This window comes from Chiloscyllium plagiosum, chromosome 10 (genome assembly GCF_004010195.1).
Source record: "Chiloscyllium plagiosum isolate BGI_BamShark_2017 chromosome 10, ASM401019v2, whole genome shotgun sequence".
Lineage (NCBI taxonomy): Eukaryota > Metazoa > Chordata > Chondrichthyes > Orectolobiformes > Hemiscylliidae > Chiloscyllium > Chiloscyllium plagiosum.
The window spans coordinates 36,424,417-36,443,446 of NC_057719.1; the positions used below are offsets into that span (position 1 = coordinate 36,424,417).

Below are 19,030 nucleotides of genomic sequence, written 5' to 3' on the forward strand. Positions count from 1 at the left end.
ATAAGTTATTAAAGCATGCAGCATGTGCTTTATTAATAGGGATATATACTACAAGAATATGGGGGATATGATGAACTTAGGTAAGATGCTGGTTAGAATTCAGCTGGAGTTCTAGGTTCCATACATGGGAAGGAGTTGAATAGATTGAAGCGAGTGCAGAATACATTTACAAGAATGGTTCCAGAATGAGTCACTTTAGTTATGAAGAAAGATTGGAGAAGTTGTTTCATTGGAGAGAAGGAGGCTGGAGACTTACACTATCATAGAGTCATAGAGATGTACAGCATGGAAACAGACCCTTCGATCCAACCTGTCCACGCCAACCAGATATCCCAACCCAATCTAGTCCTACCTGCACGCTAGTTTAAAATGTTTAGAGAGCTGGTGCAAACACATTAAACCTTTTGCTTTATAACCATTCTATGATTCTATGAAAATAAAGAGGTGTCACAAAACCACGTTCTACAGCATTGGACTCTAAAAGCCACAGCTAAGAATACATATCCCTCAATATTTTATAACCACTCTGTTTGTGTTGGAATGTTTGTTCTACTATGGTACAAATAAATTCGATTAATAATGCTCATCTCTCCAAATTGTCCAACATAATCATAAGCAAACCCAATTTTACTTCTAATCAACATCTATACATTTACATTTTTCCTCAAGGGATGGTGTCAGAAGCAAGACCTGGTTGATTTTATATATAGTACCCTTGACCTGCTGAGGTTAATTAGTCAAAGAGACTGAGAACAAATGTGATTTTTTGTGTGGCCAAGAACAACAGGAGCAGTTCTCTGGGCCCCAAACAGAAAAGTAAAATTTCACTTTTCCTGGACAAGGTTCTGTTGGCGAGCAGCCTGCAGGCTGTATGATTAGTCATTGCTTCTCAATAGGTGAAAAATTAACTAGTGGGAATTAAGTGAGGCCTAAGAGTTTATATAACCCAGGCCTGGTTCACAGAGCAGCAATTTAGTTTCAAATTTCCCTCGCCATCCCTGAAATCATGCAAAACCCTACCCCAAAACATTTCCCAAACCATTGACTACAACCTAAACCTGCCCCAAGTTCAAATTGCAATCTTTGTTTGGAAATGTACTTCAGGATTCCTGAAGAAGGGCTTATGCCCGAAATGTTGATTCTCCTGTTCCTTGGATGCTGCCTGACCTGCTGCGCTTTTCCAGCAACACATTTTCAGCAAAAGTACTTCAGCACCTATTATGTTTTGAGCACTCTGTATTAGGCTGCTTCAGAAACTATTATAGCTCATGTATCATTAGATATTAAACACAGAGCTGATGTTAATTCTAGGCACATTCTTTGACTCGTAAGTTCACAATTACTATCAGAGAAAATTGACATGGAGATTTCTAAACTAATTGCTCATCTCATTTGTACTCAAACAATATTTAGCGAGACGGGGTTAAATCTCTCTATTCAAAACAAGGCTTCCAAATAAATTTGAAATTGAACTCTGAAGCAGGAATTAGAACATCTCTCGAGATTTGCTGTCACATCCAATGAAAACTCACAAGGTAGAGCATGCTGGTCTATAATTCCAAATTTAAAAATTGACTCCTATCATCCTCTCTCAACTTCAGGCACACCAGAATGCCATGTGATGTTTTTAATCAATTTAGAGTGAAGTATCTAAACAGAATACTCAATGTCCTTGAAAACTGCTACGTTTTAATGCATCAAACATTGATTTAGTTGATTCACATGTCTAGCTGTAGAAGTAATTTGGTGGTATTATTGATTGTTCTTTTTTGGATCGATTAAGCTGAAAGCAATGAGTTGAGTTAAGGTCTCAGAATAAAACAGAATTTTTTCACAATTATTTGTTTGCCTGCATGCATCAGGAAACTAAGCCATTGTGACACATGCACATCAAATTAAATATCTCAAAACCTCAATCAGTGATGCATTAGTTTTGAAAGCTGGATTGATTACTGGGTGGGGTCAATGACTAATCAGATGTACACAAGGACACAAAGTCACATCCCTCTCAGCCATTAAAAGTGACAAACAAGAGATACTAAAAAAAAAATCAAGGTTGGGCCTATTTTGCCCTGTTTTCCATTCTCTGACAGCCATGGACAGACAGTTTAATCTACATTATGGAAGCCTGTTCTCCATATCAGAAAAGGACTGGCATCCAAAACACCACACATAGCTTAAGTGAAGACTGCTTTGTTCTCAATAGTGATTGATCAGAAGATGAACACTGGACATTTTGGAAAATTGATTAATTTAGTTTTGAAAATGTGCAATAAGTGATACAGAGTGATGGGAGTTTCATCCTGGAAAAGCTAAAACCCGAAGGATTAACAAATGAAAAAGACAGAAGTATGGAAATTGAAAATTCAGCTCCATTGAATTTTACACTGGGGAATCAAAGCGCTCGTTGGAATAAACTAATAGAAACTAAGTTGACTTCCTTCCAGAATTGTGAAAATCCAAGCTGTTCAACACAGTCACCCTGACCTGTCAGCTAGTTCATTTACAAATGGTCTTCAAGACATAAACTAAAAGACCTCTAATCAACTTCAAAACAGAAAGAATCAAAAAGTAAAAAGTAATACAGAAGAGATCTGTGTGCCAGGAAAAATAGTTTAACAGGCAGTTAAAATACCATGGAGCAGAAAATCTTAGAAGATTCAGAAAGAACAAGATCACTGAAACCTATCTTGCTAATGTTATCTCCAAGCAAAACTTCCTCAAAGTACAGATCTTCATCGTTACCTAGGGATATTAAGACGGTAAGTTAAAATTTAAGACTACACATTCTTACAAATACCAGTTGGTAAATTTTAGTTAATCAGATCCATGATTGAGAGTAATAGTGCACTGAAACCATGTCCACTAGTCTAACTGTTTCACTAACATTAATGCCATGCTCACCATTATTTAGACAAGAACATGCAGATGAGAAGTCAAAGTGCCTGCCTGTGTCCAGACTAATTTCCTAATTTGCCAATTAGAGGTCTCAAGCACACATAGAAATCTGATTGCCATTTTAAGACATAACTAGTTGAAACATGTCCTGTACAATCTCTTTTCCTGATTCCAATGTCCCCCATTCCACTTGGATTACATTAGGAAAACTGCACCTTGTAAAGTTAACTCTGAGCAACCGGTCTATTGGCACTCTGCACCAGAATTACAATTAACTCAGAGGTGAAAGTTAGAATGGAAAAGCACAAAAACACACAGTCTTCCACTATGAAGGGTTGCAGTGACGTCCTGCACTATTTTTTTTATCTCATGTCCAAATGTTGAATGAAGTCCCTTGAAACAATGCATGACAGTATATTCACAAAAGATTGAAGACTTTTTTAAAAAGATGAAAGCTGGAAAAAATATATCCAACTCAGTTCTGATGCATGCCCAATTATATTCCTTCCCTTCCTCCTTCTGTACCAAAAGTTGTTTTTTTTTAAAAAGTTCATTGATCCTGGCCATATTTCAATGTATTCAACAGACTCAGTGCATAGTGCTCAAAGTGTATAATGCTATTTTGTGATGCCAAGCTGTCGTTATAATACCGCTATAGACTCATGTTCTACAAGAACTGTATTCTTCCTTATTCATAAAGTTAACTTATAGGAATTAATTTAGTAAAGTTTTGGAAACATTTTCATTTTAACTCCTTAAAGAATGATCTTTTCAAAAAGTGAACGTGTATCTTGAGTATTTTTTAATTTAATTCTCCTTCAGATTCCAGTTGCCAAATTGGAGAAAATAAGGTATGTTAACCTGTTGCTATTTTTAACACTTTCATATCTAAGCAAAGAAAATACAGACAATTCTAATTTAAAGTATCTTGATGGAACAATGTTATAGTCACAATAATATCTAAGGAAGGCAATAGCCGGTTGGCATTATTTAAAATGTGGCTTTCTTTTCCTTTTGCTTTATAAGTGCTCAAGCTGTATTTATACACTCTCACTCTCCAGTTTCAGTTCCACTAACCTGTAAATAGAGTTTGAAACAGTTAGAATATAATTGATACCCAGAGTCACTCCATTATAAAATTATAACTAAGAAAATTATTTTAGTATTAGCAATATTATAATTTAGCATTTAAATTACCTTTGCCTTTTTGTTCCTACAGTGAAAAAAAATATATTTGGTACTTAAGTATTTCTTGAGAATGAACAAAGACCTTCTCAGGTTTGAAACATGTTTCAAAGATTCATGATAACTCTGCAGTCAGTTATATGCCTTCATGCATTTGCTGTGAATTTGTGAACAAAATTATAATTGTATTGAAAATAAGCATGTATGGATGGGTGATTTTAGCAGTGTATATCATTAGAATTAGAATTGGCTTTATTGTCACATGTACTCAAATGAGTACAGTGAAAAGTTTACATGTCGCCACTTACGATGCCATCTCAGGTGCAAGGGGACCTGGGTTCAGACTGGTAAGTACAATTCTCGGGGGAAAAAAAAATTAGAAAAATCAAGAAATAAAAAGTCCAGCATTATAGATCATGCAATATATTAGAAAATAAAGAAATGAAAAGTTCAGTGTAACAGTCCTTCCCACCCAGTCCACACCAGCACCTAGCCTTGAGTCCACACCGGGCCATGACTCCAGACCACGCTCAGCTTCATCCCGAGGCTGGAAGACTGCTCTGGAATCATCTTGAGGCCAGAGGTCCACACTGAGCCCATGCTGGGCCGGGAGGCTGCTTTGCCAGGTCTGCGCTGAGCCTGAGAGTCCGAGTCCGAGTCCGTGCTGAGGCTGGGAGTTCAGGAAAATGCCAAGAATAAGTAAGAATAAAACTCAAAGTGAAACAAAGAAGTAAAAAAAGAAAAGAAATGGATGGAGCGGATGAGCTCCAGCTGAGGAGGCCTACTCCACCACCATCTTGGACAATACTAGGATTGTGGGTGAGAATTTCATCTCCTTAACACCAAGATTTAACATTATTTTGCTCTTGAGAAGAGCTTGTGCATGCTAGTATTCCCAGTGTACACTGAAATGCTATGAAGGAGTGCAAATTTGATATAATATCAAGAGCTCTAATTTGTATCAATCTGACCCAAACTTTGACTTAGATCCTTAACCTCCTGATCCCACTTTCCTCTGAAGGTGGTCAATGAGGGCCTCCTGACACTATTCCTCCTGTATTACCACTGCATCTCTCCTCCTATTCAACTCCCCCACAAATGTTTCCCATGCTGAATCTGCATTGTTCCATTTTCTATATATAAATCCCAGCAAAATGTATTCAATCAGTTCCTTCATGTGGGACAGACTGCCTTTAAGGCCAGACTCACTGCACTCCACGTCCACCATACACCACAGTTTGCAAAGCCAGCCAGCACTGAGAATCCTCTTTCAGGAACCGATAGGATGAGGTTTGCATGACAATCACCTCAAAGGGCACTAACACAGATAGGATATGAATCACAGCTCCCTGCACCAAGAATGGAACATGTCAATTTGTAGTTCTTTAAGATCCAGCAGTCAAGTATTAAGCAGAGGTATCTAATTTATTTAAATGTGGCAATTAAAATTATCTACTCAACAGAAACAAAAGCAATAGCTTTAAAACTGTTCAAATTATATTGTCACTTTGGCAAACATAAGAGGAACTAATTAGTATTGATCTATTTAATATATTACTTATTTGTTATGATAACTTATTGTCAAAAGTCATCCTAATTAAAGGAAAGGGGAGATAGTTTTTAAAAAAAGGTTGCAATAGAAGAAGATAGGATATGAAACAAATGAAGAGCAGGTCCAAAGCATTTTGGATAGAACAAATGGTCAGTATCTTCCCAATTTTGGACAAAGTCTGAAAGATTAGACAAAAGTTTGGAAAACCCATGGTCTATCAAGAAAGCATGACATATCTTCCGGCAATCAGGTAGATGATTATTGCCAACAGGCTTTCTACTGGTATTAGGATGAGAAAGTCCTGGTCACCAAGACCTGTTGGCCAAAGCCTGGCAATTCCAGAACTGGCCTTGCAACGGAGGAGGTCAGAGCCTCTGCCAATAAAAGATACACCAGATCCTCAAAATGGAGGTACATCTGAAATATGTCGAAGTGTTGTTGTTGGGAGGTCTTCAGGGGATTGTGGGTAGAGGAGGGCAGCAGGGTCAAAAACAAGAGCAGAGGCTAGGATCTCAATGGCCACTCTCTCCTGAAGTCCAGTACCTTAGTCGTGTGTAGGTCAGTACAGATTGTGGGCTCCTACTCTGTCTGGCTGCATTGGTAAACTGGTTGGGGTAGGTCATCTCTTTGTTGTCCTGCTTGGAGCTGAAAAAAAATTGCAGCCATGACAGGAAAGACCCTTCAGTGATCAGTAAGGCCCTTAACTGGTACGAGAACTTAATTCAAGTGAAGACAGAAATGTAGCAGAGTTGCAGTCCACAACACTTTCTTCCCACCCCAAGCACACAATGACTCAGCCCCATCAAATTCCACCAATCAATAGGAAAGTATTGTTGGCACACACCAATATTGGAGGTGTGGGTCTTGCGCGAGAAGAAGATTGAAATATGCATGCTGTATGAATTTACATGGAGAATAAGAATGGAAATTTCTTAGGAATTACTTGTATACCATCGATTTTGCCAGCAATGCAGCAGAAGCACTCTTTTTAAAAAATCAGATTTCCTGTGTAGGACATAGAGTTGAAAATCCAAAATAATTTTTTTAGATATGTTGGTAAAAATATAGGAAGTTCAACCTCAAAGAAAATTTCCATCTCAGCATATGAGATGCCGAATGAATGAAAAATGCTTCTACATGCATGGACATGCATGGATGCAAAACATGCCTTAGGAAGTAAGGTTTTGTAACAAGTTTGTATATCTGGAGATTAGAATATATAGGTGTCCCTTTCAATGCAAGAGATGAGGATCATGTGGAACAGAAAATGAAGCTTAAGGTATTTATAGGAAAATCTGAAAAGGATATTTGATTGGACACCATTGTTTGTTGGGTGCAATGTTTCTAAAATATCAGTTTTCTTTTTAACTGCTATCAGAAATATCAAAGCTAATTTTAAAACAATTTAAACCAGTTTTGTGCTGTATTGGTTACTATTGAGCACAATAAAATTATAGGGGATAATAGACACTAGTAGTAGCTCTTGACATACATGAGATGGCAATTTCTAAATATAGGTCCCAAAATTCTATTACATCAGAAAAATGGGATTTTTACACTGTTTTGTATTGCCATCATCCTGCCATGACTTCTTGGGTCAACTTGTCAAACAATTAACATTTCTTGAGTAGATCTCACCTAAAGTTTCAACATACATGCAGTTGCTTGGACATGAGAATAAAATCTTTAGGAAGTCATATCCGGTTAACAATTACGGAACAGCGGGTAAGGAAGAAAATCTTTGGTTACTGAGATGATCATCAGATAGTTGCATTGGATGGTTTCTATGTGGATATTTCTTCCCAATATTCAAGATTGTCCAATATGTGAGGAACTGGACAGCTGAAGAACAAGAGGACTCTATTAAATTCACTAATACCCTCATGTGTGACAGTAGGGAAGCTGTCACCTTTGTTACAAACTTCAGTAGAGGATGTGTAAACAGCTCTGATACTCAGTCTAATATGAGGGGATAAAGTGTCACCTCTATCCCCTGACAATCTGACAAGTCAATGTAACTTGCTATCATATAAACAGCTGTCTTGTGTTATGTATGTTGAGTACCTCTTGTAAAGACTTGTCAGTTGTCTATCCCCCACCACTGATAATTGGACAGACCCTTAGAGTTAGCATCAAAAAGGAGATTGGTGGCAGCTTTCAATAACACAGAGCCCAATATGACATATTGATCAACAGTTCACACTGAAATAACGCCACAAAGGCTGGTATCCCATCATTAAGTCACCTTTTATTTACATGTGAAAAGTCAACTCTTGTAGAGACTTGTCAGAGTTAATTCGCAGAGTGTCAGGATTGCTGAAACTCTTGTTCTTATCTGTCAGCCAGGACTCCCTGATTGGAACAGATTAACAGCCCCAATCAGGAAACTCATATTTTATGAGATCCACCTTGCTAACTTCAATACAATCTCTACATCCCTCCCCTATCTGAATTTGAGGACACTGCCTGGTTCTTTTTCTTGTAACTCCTCCTGGGGTGTTTTAGCACTGGGTCAGGTTCCTCCAACTCTGCCTGGATACAGGTAGCCTGGAATGTACAATAATTCACCACTTGCACCTGGAGCGTCTCGGAAGAAATTCATCCTCTTCTTCAGGCAGCAACATCTGTCAGATCTATCTCAAATTCCAAGCTCTCTTCAAATCTAGACAGCGAGGGAGAAGTTAATAGCCTTTCTGACTATTCCAAGAAGCTGCACACATTTTGCTCCCACCCCATTTGTGAGGTTGCAGCTTTCATATGGTCCATGTGCTTGTTCAGGACCATTGCACTCACCCAACTTAATATGTCATAGAATCTGACCTTGTGTTGACCATGCCCCTTTGCCATTCCCGTGATTCCTACCCGAACTTTGTCCCCTGAAATAAACTGTCTGTCTCACTTAGCGGAATCTTGTGTCCAACGTTGGTGTTCCTGATGGCGTTTCACCCTCCACCCCACCCCAGGTCTGTGAAGATCAGATTTAACCTGGTGTTGTGTATTCTCCTATGAGCAATTCTGTTGAAGCTGTGCCTGTAGTTGTATGAGGGATAGTCCTGTAATCAAATAGGAACCAGGAGAGTATGGTTTTTAGTGAAGCTATAGGCTATTTCTTTAAGCCTGCCTTCAACATTTGAACTGCTCAGTCTGCAAGATCATTGGATGAGGGATGGTATGGAGCTGTCCTTATATGTCAAATGCCATTCAACTTTAGGAACAACTCAAATTCCCTGCTGTAAATAATAGCCCGATATCTGTGACCAACACTTCCAGCAGTCTGTGTATTGCAAAAAATGTGTGCAGTTTTTCTACCATCGTCCCTCTGTTTAACAAATGAACTCCATACATGTCCAAACATTTTGAATAGACATCCACAATGACTGAGAGCATTGAGTGCATGAAAGGACCTGCATACTCAATATGTAGCTGAGTCCAGGGTTTACCCAGCCATTCCCACAAATGTGGGGGAGCTGCTGGTGGTAAGTTTTGTCCTTGTTGACATTCTGGGCACTGCTTCACCAACTCAGCGATGTCAGCATCTAATCCTGGCCACAGACATAACTTCTCACCAACATCTCCATTGTGGACAGCCCTGGGTGACACTGGTGGAGTTCAGCCAGTATCTGTGGTGATCTTTGCTCAGGAAAATCACTCTTGCTCCCCATAATAATATGCCAATCTTTACTGTGATCTGGTCTCTCCGGATCCAAAAAATGTGAATTCTGGTTGTGACGGCCCTTTGGATTTCCCCATCACCATCAGCCGTTACAATTTTGCCATGATTGAATCTTTCTTCATCCAAAGTCTGATATTGTCAGCTGTGACTGGAAGTATGCCCAAAAAATTTAAAACCATTGCGGACTCTTCCAGTTTGTGGTACCACCATATCTGCGATTGGGTGACGGTTCAATGCATCCACATTCACTACTTGGCCTCCCGGACGGTGTTCCAACTTGTAATTATACGCAATTCGTTGTGGAGCCCAGTGCTGAATTTGGCCCGAAGCTATGGAAGGCACTGCCTTGTCTTCTTTAAGTAGTTCTACCAGGCATTTGTAGTCTGTAATTATTACAAATTTATATCTGAAAAAGGTGTTGTTTTAAAGTAGAGGACAAAAGTAGAGGCAGATATCAGAAGGCTGACAAGCAAAGGAATTATCTTTACAGTCCAGCTTGCAGTCTGGGCAGCATCAGTATAGGTTCTCAGTTTCGCTGAGGTCTTGTGCAAACTTAAGGGTTGGAGGCCAAAGAGCATTTTGTTAAAGACTGGTTCTGCAATCACTAAAATAGCTGCTGGTATTGACCTCCATTAGAACTGGATGGTTATATTGATTGGTTCTGATGTGAATGTTTCTAAGCATTTTAACCGTTCCCAACAAGATGTAGGTAGACTTTCCACACACTCCTGGATACCGGCCTCTTACTCAATTTAGGTCTAGTGGAAATCCTTTGCTATCTCAGGTCCGCATACTGGCAGCAACAAGAATGGCTTGCCGGTCCATATCCTGAAGAAAATTTTAACTGTTTGGCTGAGTCTTGACTTTGTTATGGGGTTTTTCTGTAGTGTCACTTAGAGTCTATCTGTTCTGGATATGTCCTGAGTGAGGCTATGCAATTGTCTTCACTCAAATGATGTTTCCCCAAGCTCAGTCAGACTGGCAAGGGCGTCCATGTCTATTAAAATACACTACAAATCATACACTCCACTTGCTACATTTCCCATTATAAAGCCAGTTGTTGTGCTTGTTTGAAGTCCGCTTAGGCTTCAACTAGTAGGTGCTTTTGTGTGGTGATGTCATTAATCCCACATACCAAACCGTTCCTCAGCATCAAATTAAGGGTTAAACTAAAGTCATATGCCTCTGCCAGTCCTCTTAACCTAGTCAAAAATTCTGACACAGATTCCTCTGGTTCTCTAATTGCCAAGTAAAAATGATAGCATCTCAGAATAAAAGGAGGCTTGGGATTGTAATATTCCTTAACTAAACCCATCAAGTCTTGAAAGGTTTTTGACTCTGATGCCTGAGAGAAAGTTAGGCTCCTAATAACCGGAAAAGCTATGGGTCCACGAGCTGTCAGGAGAATTGCTTGTTGCTTTTCAGCTGCCCCAGTGTAATTTGCCCAGAAAGAAAAAAAAATTCTTTGGGCGAGTCTTTGACAGTGGGGTCGAACGAGTCTAGCTTTCTAAATAACGGCATGATGCCAGAAATGTTTACCCCCACTCAAAAAGAACTGGCATGAGTGAGTTTTTTCAGGATGTGTTTTACTGTCACCACCTCTGAAATAACTCCACAGAAGCTGGTAACCTGTGACCAAGTCACCCTTTATTTACATGTAGAAAGTCCTTGACTATAGTATAGCCTCATCAGAGAAAACTACGAGAATGTCAGGAAGTCTGACCTCCTGTTTTTATCTTTAGCCAGGTCGCCCTGATTGGACCAGATTGACATCCCAAAGCAGGGAGTTCATAATCTAGGAGGTCCTCCTGGCTGAACTTGTTACAATCACTACACACTGTATTACTGAAATGCCTCAAAGGAACAAGAGCAGATAGAATCCTCCCAAAACTGGATAGAAAACTTAATAACATTGGCTTAGCACTTTCAAGAACACTACCAATTGAAGAAGACACAGGCAGTCAGTAAGTACTCAAACTTCAAAGCCAGCAAGCTGTCAGCAACACCTCACCCCTGAGCTGCGAAGAAGTGTGGGAAAAGCAGTGTGGACTGGGAAGAAAGGAAAAGCTAGTCACACTGGGAAGGGAGAAACATTCACCTCAAACAGAATATTGCCATCAAGGCAAAAAGATGTTCTGCCCATCAAAATTTTGAGTAATATGGTATATCAATTTCAGGCTTTGTACAATGCCAGGTATGTGAGGTTGATATTCCAAAGACTGTCTGATCATATCAAATAGCATGTGTCACTGGCTGTTCACAACAAACAAGGTACTGACTGTACGCACCCACCCATGTTTGCAAAATTCTCAAAACCATATCTAACATTAGATGTGATTCTGCAAATGGATAATATTTGCTGGATATACGAGGTATTACGCTGACAACCAATTTAGGATTTCCAATCAACCAAGGTTAACCTGCCTAGTTTAAAACTTAAAACAGAACTTGGCAGTTAATTGAAATCCATATTAATTGTTGCATCATCTATCCCAACACTTCAAACAATCAGAATCAACAAATGCCAACCAAACAGCATTTTCTTCTTATGCAGTATAAAGGTTGATTTTCCCCGTGAAGAGCTTTTCTTGCAATTTGTCTGATGGAAGACAATAAGCTTCAATAGATTATAATTTTTTCAGCAATATTCAAATTCTTCACTGCAGGAGAAAAGTGCATTTGAAAATACAGTTACAGCATAAAGAGGTTAGTTCTTAAGATTAGTGGTGTTTAGGGTGCTGTCTTAGTATGAATAAAGGATTGGTTTACTTTTGGGAAACAGTGTCAGAAATCAATGCTGAAGCTTTGGGGCTCAAGTATTTACAATTTTTATTAATAATTTAGATTAAGGAATTGAGTGTATTATAGCCAAACTTACTCACAATACAAATATAGGTAGGAAGAATAGATATGATGCAAAAAGATATACCTTAGTGAGTTGGTAAAAAATGGAGAATAATGTGCAAGAATATGAGTTTGTTCACTTTGATAGGAAGAACAGAAAGCCAGAACATTTGTGATTATCGGCCCCAGAGAGGCTGGGTCAATGAATATGTTTAAGGTACGTATTGGATAATTTTTTTGGCTACAAAGGGGGACAAGATTTAGGGGGTGGTGCAGGATGGAGTAAAAACCATGATCAGATCAGCTATGCTCTCATTGAATGGTTGACTAGGTGAGGGCCCAAATGGCCTACTTCTGTTCCTGTTTCTTGACTTCAAGTGCAAACTCAGCATTTTATTAAATTATATAGGATACTACAGGATTTTATTTAATATTCCATTTAGCAGACCTTGAATGTAGCAATTTCAAGAGTACTTCCAGTACCACAACCTAGTCAACCTAGAAACTGGATAACAGAGCAGATGAATGAGTGGCTGGGAGAGATATTACAGGAGGGAAGGCTTGAAAGTCCTGAAAATTTGTGTTCAGCTTTAGGGGAAAATAGGACTCCTTTCACTTAACAGAGTTTGTTAATGCTGTGGAGAAAGGCTTAAACTCCATTGGCAAGAGATAGGAAGTAGGAGATAGCATTGCAGCAGAAAGACAAAGTTCACAAAGCATTTGGAAAAACATATGTATAGGTTAGATAGTAGAATGGGAATTAGTGTTATTAATTGAGGTCAAAATAAGACTGAAAAGAAGAAGTGCTAAGTTAGGTTTACAGTGGGTATAGGAGGAGAAAGTGAGGTCTGCAGACGCTGGAGATCAAAGCTGAAACTTTATTGCTGGAACAGCACAGCAGGTCAAAATAAGACTGAAAAGAAGAAGTGCTAAGTTAGGTTTACAGTGGGTATACATTAATATGCTGAACATAGGAAATAAACTTGGTGAGCTGGATGTTCATTTATACAAGTGGAAATATGATATCACAGAAATAGCAGAGGCCAACCAAATGTTAGACAAAATGTTCTTGGATAAAAGGCCTACTAGTAAGAAGTAGGGGAGGAAAGAAAGTAGATGGGATGGCAATATTGATGAAGGAGGCTCTCTGGATGATGAAAGAGAGGAAAAGATGATGGAGAAATGAATATATTTAGACTGGTCAAAAGACGACTCTTGAGTGTGTAGGTTCAAGGAAACCAAGCCTATGCATATTTCAAAGAAGCTGTCAAAATACAAACTCTGCAACAGTTTTTTATAATGCTTAACTTTCTAATTTCGCTATCAAGTTTCTTTGCAGATGTTCCCTGTTATTTCAACCTTCAGATTTAGGTTGACTCTTTACTCAACTACCTTGTCTGCATTAATTTGCCGTTTATGTCCTTCTCTGTGCAGAAGATCATAATGATTGTGAAGCTATTATCGGAACATGAGCAGAGTCAATACTCCAGCTTTGGTCAAGTATTGCATCGATTTACAGTGACTACTTGAAACAGTGAATGCATTTTCGAGTATCAATTTTAATGATATCAATCCCTTTTGTCCGACTTCAGGAGTTTATGTCAGGCTCTTAATCAAGTGAACTGAATACAGAAGGTTCGGAAAGGAAGTGAGAAAAATATAGTTCCTTAATAGCATTACAATAAAAGAAGCGTGAGAAAAGACTGATAAGTGATGTAAAACACACACTCATACAGACATATAAATAGGAAAGGTTAGTAAGAGGATGAATAAGGCAAAGTAAGAACCAAAAAGAAAGATTCACGACTGGAAACAGATGTTCTGGCTGAGTTGCTAAAGGAGCATTTACACCTATCTTTATTAAAAATAAAGAATTAAGAATTGGTGCAAATCATTGTTTAAAAAAGGAAGGTTAGACACTGCATGCTGTGGTAATCATGGGTTAAAAAAGGAAATATTACAAAAAATTGGTTGTACTTCATGTTGATAAGTCACCAGAACCAGGTCAGATGCATCTGAAGTACTCAAGGAAGTAAGGGTAGACATTATGATTATACAAGTCCTTATGCAGAAAGGGAATCAAATGTTATTGATATAAGATAGGAAGATAGAGTTGAGAAATATTGTATCAACCATGATCTCATTGAATGATGGAGCAGACGTGATGGACCAAATGGCCTACTTCTGCCCCTACATCTTATGGTCTCATGGTCTTACAGTCACTGGCCATAATCTTTTTATCCCCATTAAATGTGGATCTGGCACTAGTGGAATGAAGATTTGCAACTACTACAGCTGTGTGGATAAGCCTTGCAATTACAGACCAGTCAACTCAACATCGTTGATAGGAATACTTCTTAGAAAAACAGTTAACAGTCACTTGGACAACTGGAGATTAAGAAAAGCCAGTATTGAACTGTTAAAGTCAAATCATGGTTAACTAACTTACTTGAGCTTTATAGTGCGATAACAAAGTGGTAAAGTAGAAGTGAGGGGCTAGACACCTCTGGACGTCCTGAGATGAAGCTTCAGGAGACTTGTGTATTGCTCTCTCTTCATGTGGATTCCTGCTGACATCAGTCTGTCTCCTTGAGATAAAGAACCATGTGGAGAGAGATTGAAGTCCTTTGTCCCCCTCTCACCCTGCTATTGATGCAGAGCACCAACAACCACAGTGCTGGGGTGCAGGTCCATGTGTATATGCAGCAGACATTGGGTATACTGGACTTCTGTCTCCTTAGCATTTGCCAACATCTCCATGGAGACAGCAAAACATGCGCATGCCAGAGTCATCACAGTACTGATTACACTGATGGGTTCCTCCATCCTTCATTCCTGTTCACAGACTGCTTCTGACAAAACTGCCTGTGCATTTTCACATAGTTGTTAATCATTGAGGCTATATAATCATCTTTTGCCTGAGGCTGAGACAGTACCTGGTCTCTGGCTGTTTTCTGAGAGTCAGAGATATGGAGCACATTTTTTTCTCAACCAATTATATCAGTGATATTCTCACCACAATGTGCTCTGAGGTCTAATCCAGATAGACTGAGGTGAAAGTCTCTGAGTTGCTGGAAGATGGAAGTGAACTACCTCAGATGGCAAGTCCTCATCCATCGTCCTTTCCACCGTGATATTCTCACCACAATGTGCTCTGAGGTCTAATCCAGATAGACTGAGGTGAAAGTCTCTGAGTTGCTGGAAGATGGAAGTGTTTTTGTATTTATAGAATCATAGAATACCTACAGTGCGAAAAGAGGCCATTCAGCTCATAGGGTCTGCACCGGCCCTCCAAAGAGCATCCCACCCAGACCCAGTCCCCAAACCCTAGCCTTGTAATTTGCCATTTCCCATGGTTAATCCACATGGCCTACATATCCCAGAACAATATGGGCAATTTAGCGTGGCCAATCCACTTATGCGCATCTTTGAACTGTGGGAAGTAACCGGAGCACCCTCACAGACGTGGGGAGAATGTGCACACTCCACACAGACAGTCACCCAAACATGGAATCTAAAAAAACAGTTTTGTTAGGTTAAGTGAATTGGCTGTGCTAAATTGCCCATAGTGCAAGCTAGGTGGATCAGCCATGGGAAATGCAAAGTCACAAGGATAGGATGGGGTGTTTGGGTAGGATGCTGATCGGAGGGTCAGTATGAGCTGAATAGCCTGCTTCCACACTGTAAGGATCCTATGATTCTGCATCCCTGTCATGCAATTTCATAAGATGAATGCCATAGACCCCATATGCATAATCAATGAGATGAAGCGCAGATGACTGTGTTAGAAACGTAGCTCTGAGCCATCACATACTGGCTGCTTTGAATTCTCACTCAACAAATGGGAAAATTCAAGTTTTTGTATTAACAAAAAGAAGTTTTTTTTAATTCCTTCTCAAAATTGGAGTACTATATACCGCCATATTTGAATTCACAATTCGCAGCATCATATTTACTACTAGCAAGCAGGTAATCTTTTAGATGTTTTAATTACCAATATTTTCAGTGAGTCCCATAACATTCATTAATAACTGCAAATTAGACCCTTTAATTGGCTATTACGAGTGCAAATGTAGTCATTTGCAAGAGGTGAACCAAACTTTCTAAATAAACTGTTCTGTCACAGCAAACTATGAGAATATTGACTCAGTTTAAGAGGTTTAGAGAAATATTTTCTGTCAAGATTTCCTGTGTTTCCTGTATGTGGATAAGTGCTCATGAAAATCACAAAGTTTCATATCTTCACTATTCTGACATTGTAGAGTCATATAATCTATAGAATTAATCCTATTATTAATTCTTGAAAAACAAAATAGATATGACTGTTGATTCATGTGCATTGGTCAGAATTGCATGATGCAGAGTGAATTATATGTTTGATGGGCTGAATGCCTTTACTCCTGCTCCTGATTTGCTTGACCTCTGTGTTGTGGCCTTATTAATATTGAATCAGCAATCTTCCAAAGCTAGTTATGCTCCTTATAGACAGGTTATTGACTGAGGGGTTGATGGAAATTTGAGCATCTTATGGGTCAGCCAAGCATTTGCCTAAGCATTGGGAAAAGGTTGAGAGTTAAAGTCCTCTACAGTTTAACATGTCAAGGAAGATACTTTGTTATCTACAATTGCAAAGAAACCATGAATGTTTGAGCTGAAAATATACAAGTCAAAAAAGTAAAATGACTGACACCAGACCAGTTTCAAATGTTCCCTGACTCCAGCTAAGGATCCTCTAAAATATTACTGGAAGCAACTCCCCTGTTATTTGTACAACCCATGGTTTGTGGATGCTTTGAGAAACTGACAGTAACAGGGCAGTTTAAGGTGAAAATGGTGTTGGGGTTTTAACAATATGATTCCACCCTAATTGGCATATATTAAGGAAATGATTGTCACTTTCCAAAAGGAACTCTGCCTTCTCAAGACATGGCCTGTCCAGAAATTAGGATAGGAAGACAATCCACAGTAAGCCCATGGGTCAATCTTCTATGTTCTTTTAGTCTCATTAAATCCCTGGCTCCTTGTTAGGTTTTTAAGTAAGGTGGTAGCGAGACAAAGATTGTGTCTCTATATATTTGACATTTATCATGAATTAACTTCTTCAAATTAAAGGGATATTTGGGTACTTTATATTTTTAATAGACACTTACAATTTGAAGAAAGGAAATCTTCTCCAAGTTACTGGGCCTGGTAGCATAATCATTATAGATCAGAAATCCTGAGGTCTGGGCTGATAAATTGCAGATGTAAGTTCAAATCCCACCATGGCAGTAAGGTAATTTAAATTCAGTTAGGGAAATAAATCTGTAATAAAATGCTGGTATCAATAATGTGTTTCATTAAACTACCAGATTGTTATAAAATCTGTTTGCCTTACAGTACTCTTTCCCAGATTGACCTCCATCTGAATCTTGATTAGCAATGTGTTTGACAGCATTGATGGCCATTCCATTAGCTATCAAGGTCCTTAGTTCTGGCAGTCTCTTCATAAACGTTATCATCTCTCTACTCCTCTTGCCTATTTTGTGGTATATCTTAAAACGTTTGCACTTCAAAGAAACATGAAACATAAAGTCATAGAAAACAAGTAGGCCATTCAGTCCTTCAAACCCACTCCATCATTCAGGTATGATCATGCCATTGAGATAGAAGATCAACCATACTGTCACCTTCACTACGTAATCCTAGATACCTTTAGAATGTCAAAAAGTATCTGTCTGTTTCTCGAATAGATTCAGTGACTTGGAATCCACAGCCTTCTGTAGTAAAGAATTCCAAAGGTTCACTATCTTTTGAGTGAAGAATTATTTTTCTCATTTTAGTCCTAAATGGTCTACCCTGTATCCTGAGACTGTGTCCTCTGATTCTAGGCCCCCCAACCAGGGAAAACATAATCGGTTAATCTATTCTATCCAGCCCTGATAATATTTTGTATATTTCAGTTAGATCGCCTTCATCTTTCTAAACTCGAGTGAATACAAGCCAGTTGAACCATTTTCTCCTCATACAATAGTCCTGCCATCCCAATATCAGCCTGGTGAACATCCTTTGCACTTTTTCTACCATTCTTAGATATGGAGACTAAAGCTACAAGCAAAGCTCTGGTTATGGTCTTCCAAAGGCCCAATATAATTGCAGTAGACAACCCTACTTCTGAATGCAAATTCTCATTAAGGAAAAGGCAGTGGCATAGTAATACTGTCAGTGAACTATTAAATCAAAATCCTGACTGATGTTCTGGGGACATGGGTTTGAATCACGCGATGGCAAGTGGTAAAATTTTTGATTCAATAATAAAAAGAATCTGGACTTAAAAACTGACCTAATGGTTAACTATGTAACACTTGTTGTAAAAATCCATCTGATTCACTAATATCCCTTAGGGAAAATATTCTATCATCCTTACCTGGTGACTCTTATATGGGACTCTTGATCAGCAATGTGATTCTTAACTGCTCTCTGAAATGGCCCAAGCAAGTCAAACAGATCAAGGGACAATTAGGAATGGACAATAAATGCTGGCCCAATATTGCCTTGTGTGGCTCAAGGGCTGATGAAGGGCTTTTGCCCAAAACGTCAATTTTCCTCCTCCTTGGATGCTGCCTGACCAGCACCACTCTAATCTAGACTCTGAAGTTTCTATAGGCTATCTAGACTATCTATAATAGAATTCTGTAAGATAGAGAGGTCATTGGACATTAGAGATCTAAGCCCCCTCTGAAAATGTTTTACCTTTAATCTTTTAAGTGTTGAATACCCAAAAATGTAGAATCTATTCTAATGTTATCATTTATTTTGTACAGAATCAAAATAATTCTTTTAGATTAGATTAGATTACTTACAGTGTGGAAACAGGCCCTTCGGCCCAACAAGTCCAC

At 38.8% G+C, this 19,030-nt stretch overlaps 1 protein-coding gene across 1 annotated transcript in view; it reads left to right on the plus strand.

Annotated features, from left to right (window-relative positions):
* Window positions 1-1,938: 1,938 nt before the first annotated feature.
* The window catches only part of LOC122553926, a 59,661-nt gene continuing 42,569 nt past the window's right edge, over window positions 1,939-19,030 (plus strand). The window contains exons 1-2 of the mRNA XM_043698433.1: window positions 1,939-2,762; window positions 3,721-3,749. Coding sequence (XP_043554368.1) covers window positions 2,637-2,762; window positions 3,721-3,749 — 155 coding nt within the window. The 5' untranslated portion in view covers window positions 1,939-2,636. The remainder of the gene's footprint in view (window positions 2,763-3,720; window positions 3,750-19,030) is intronic.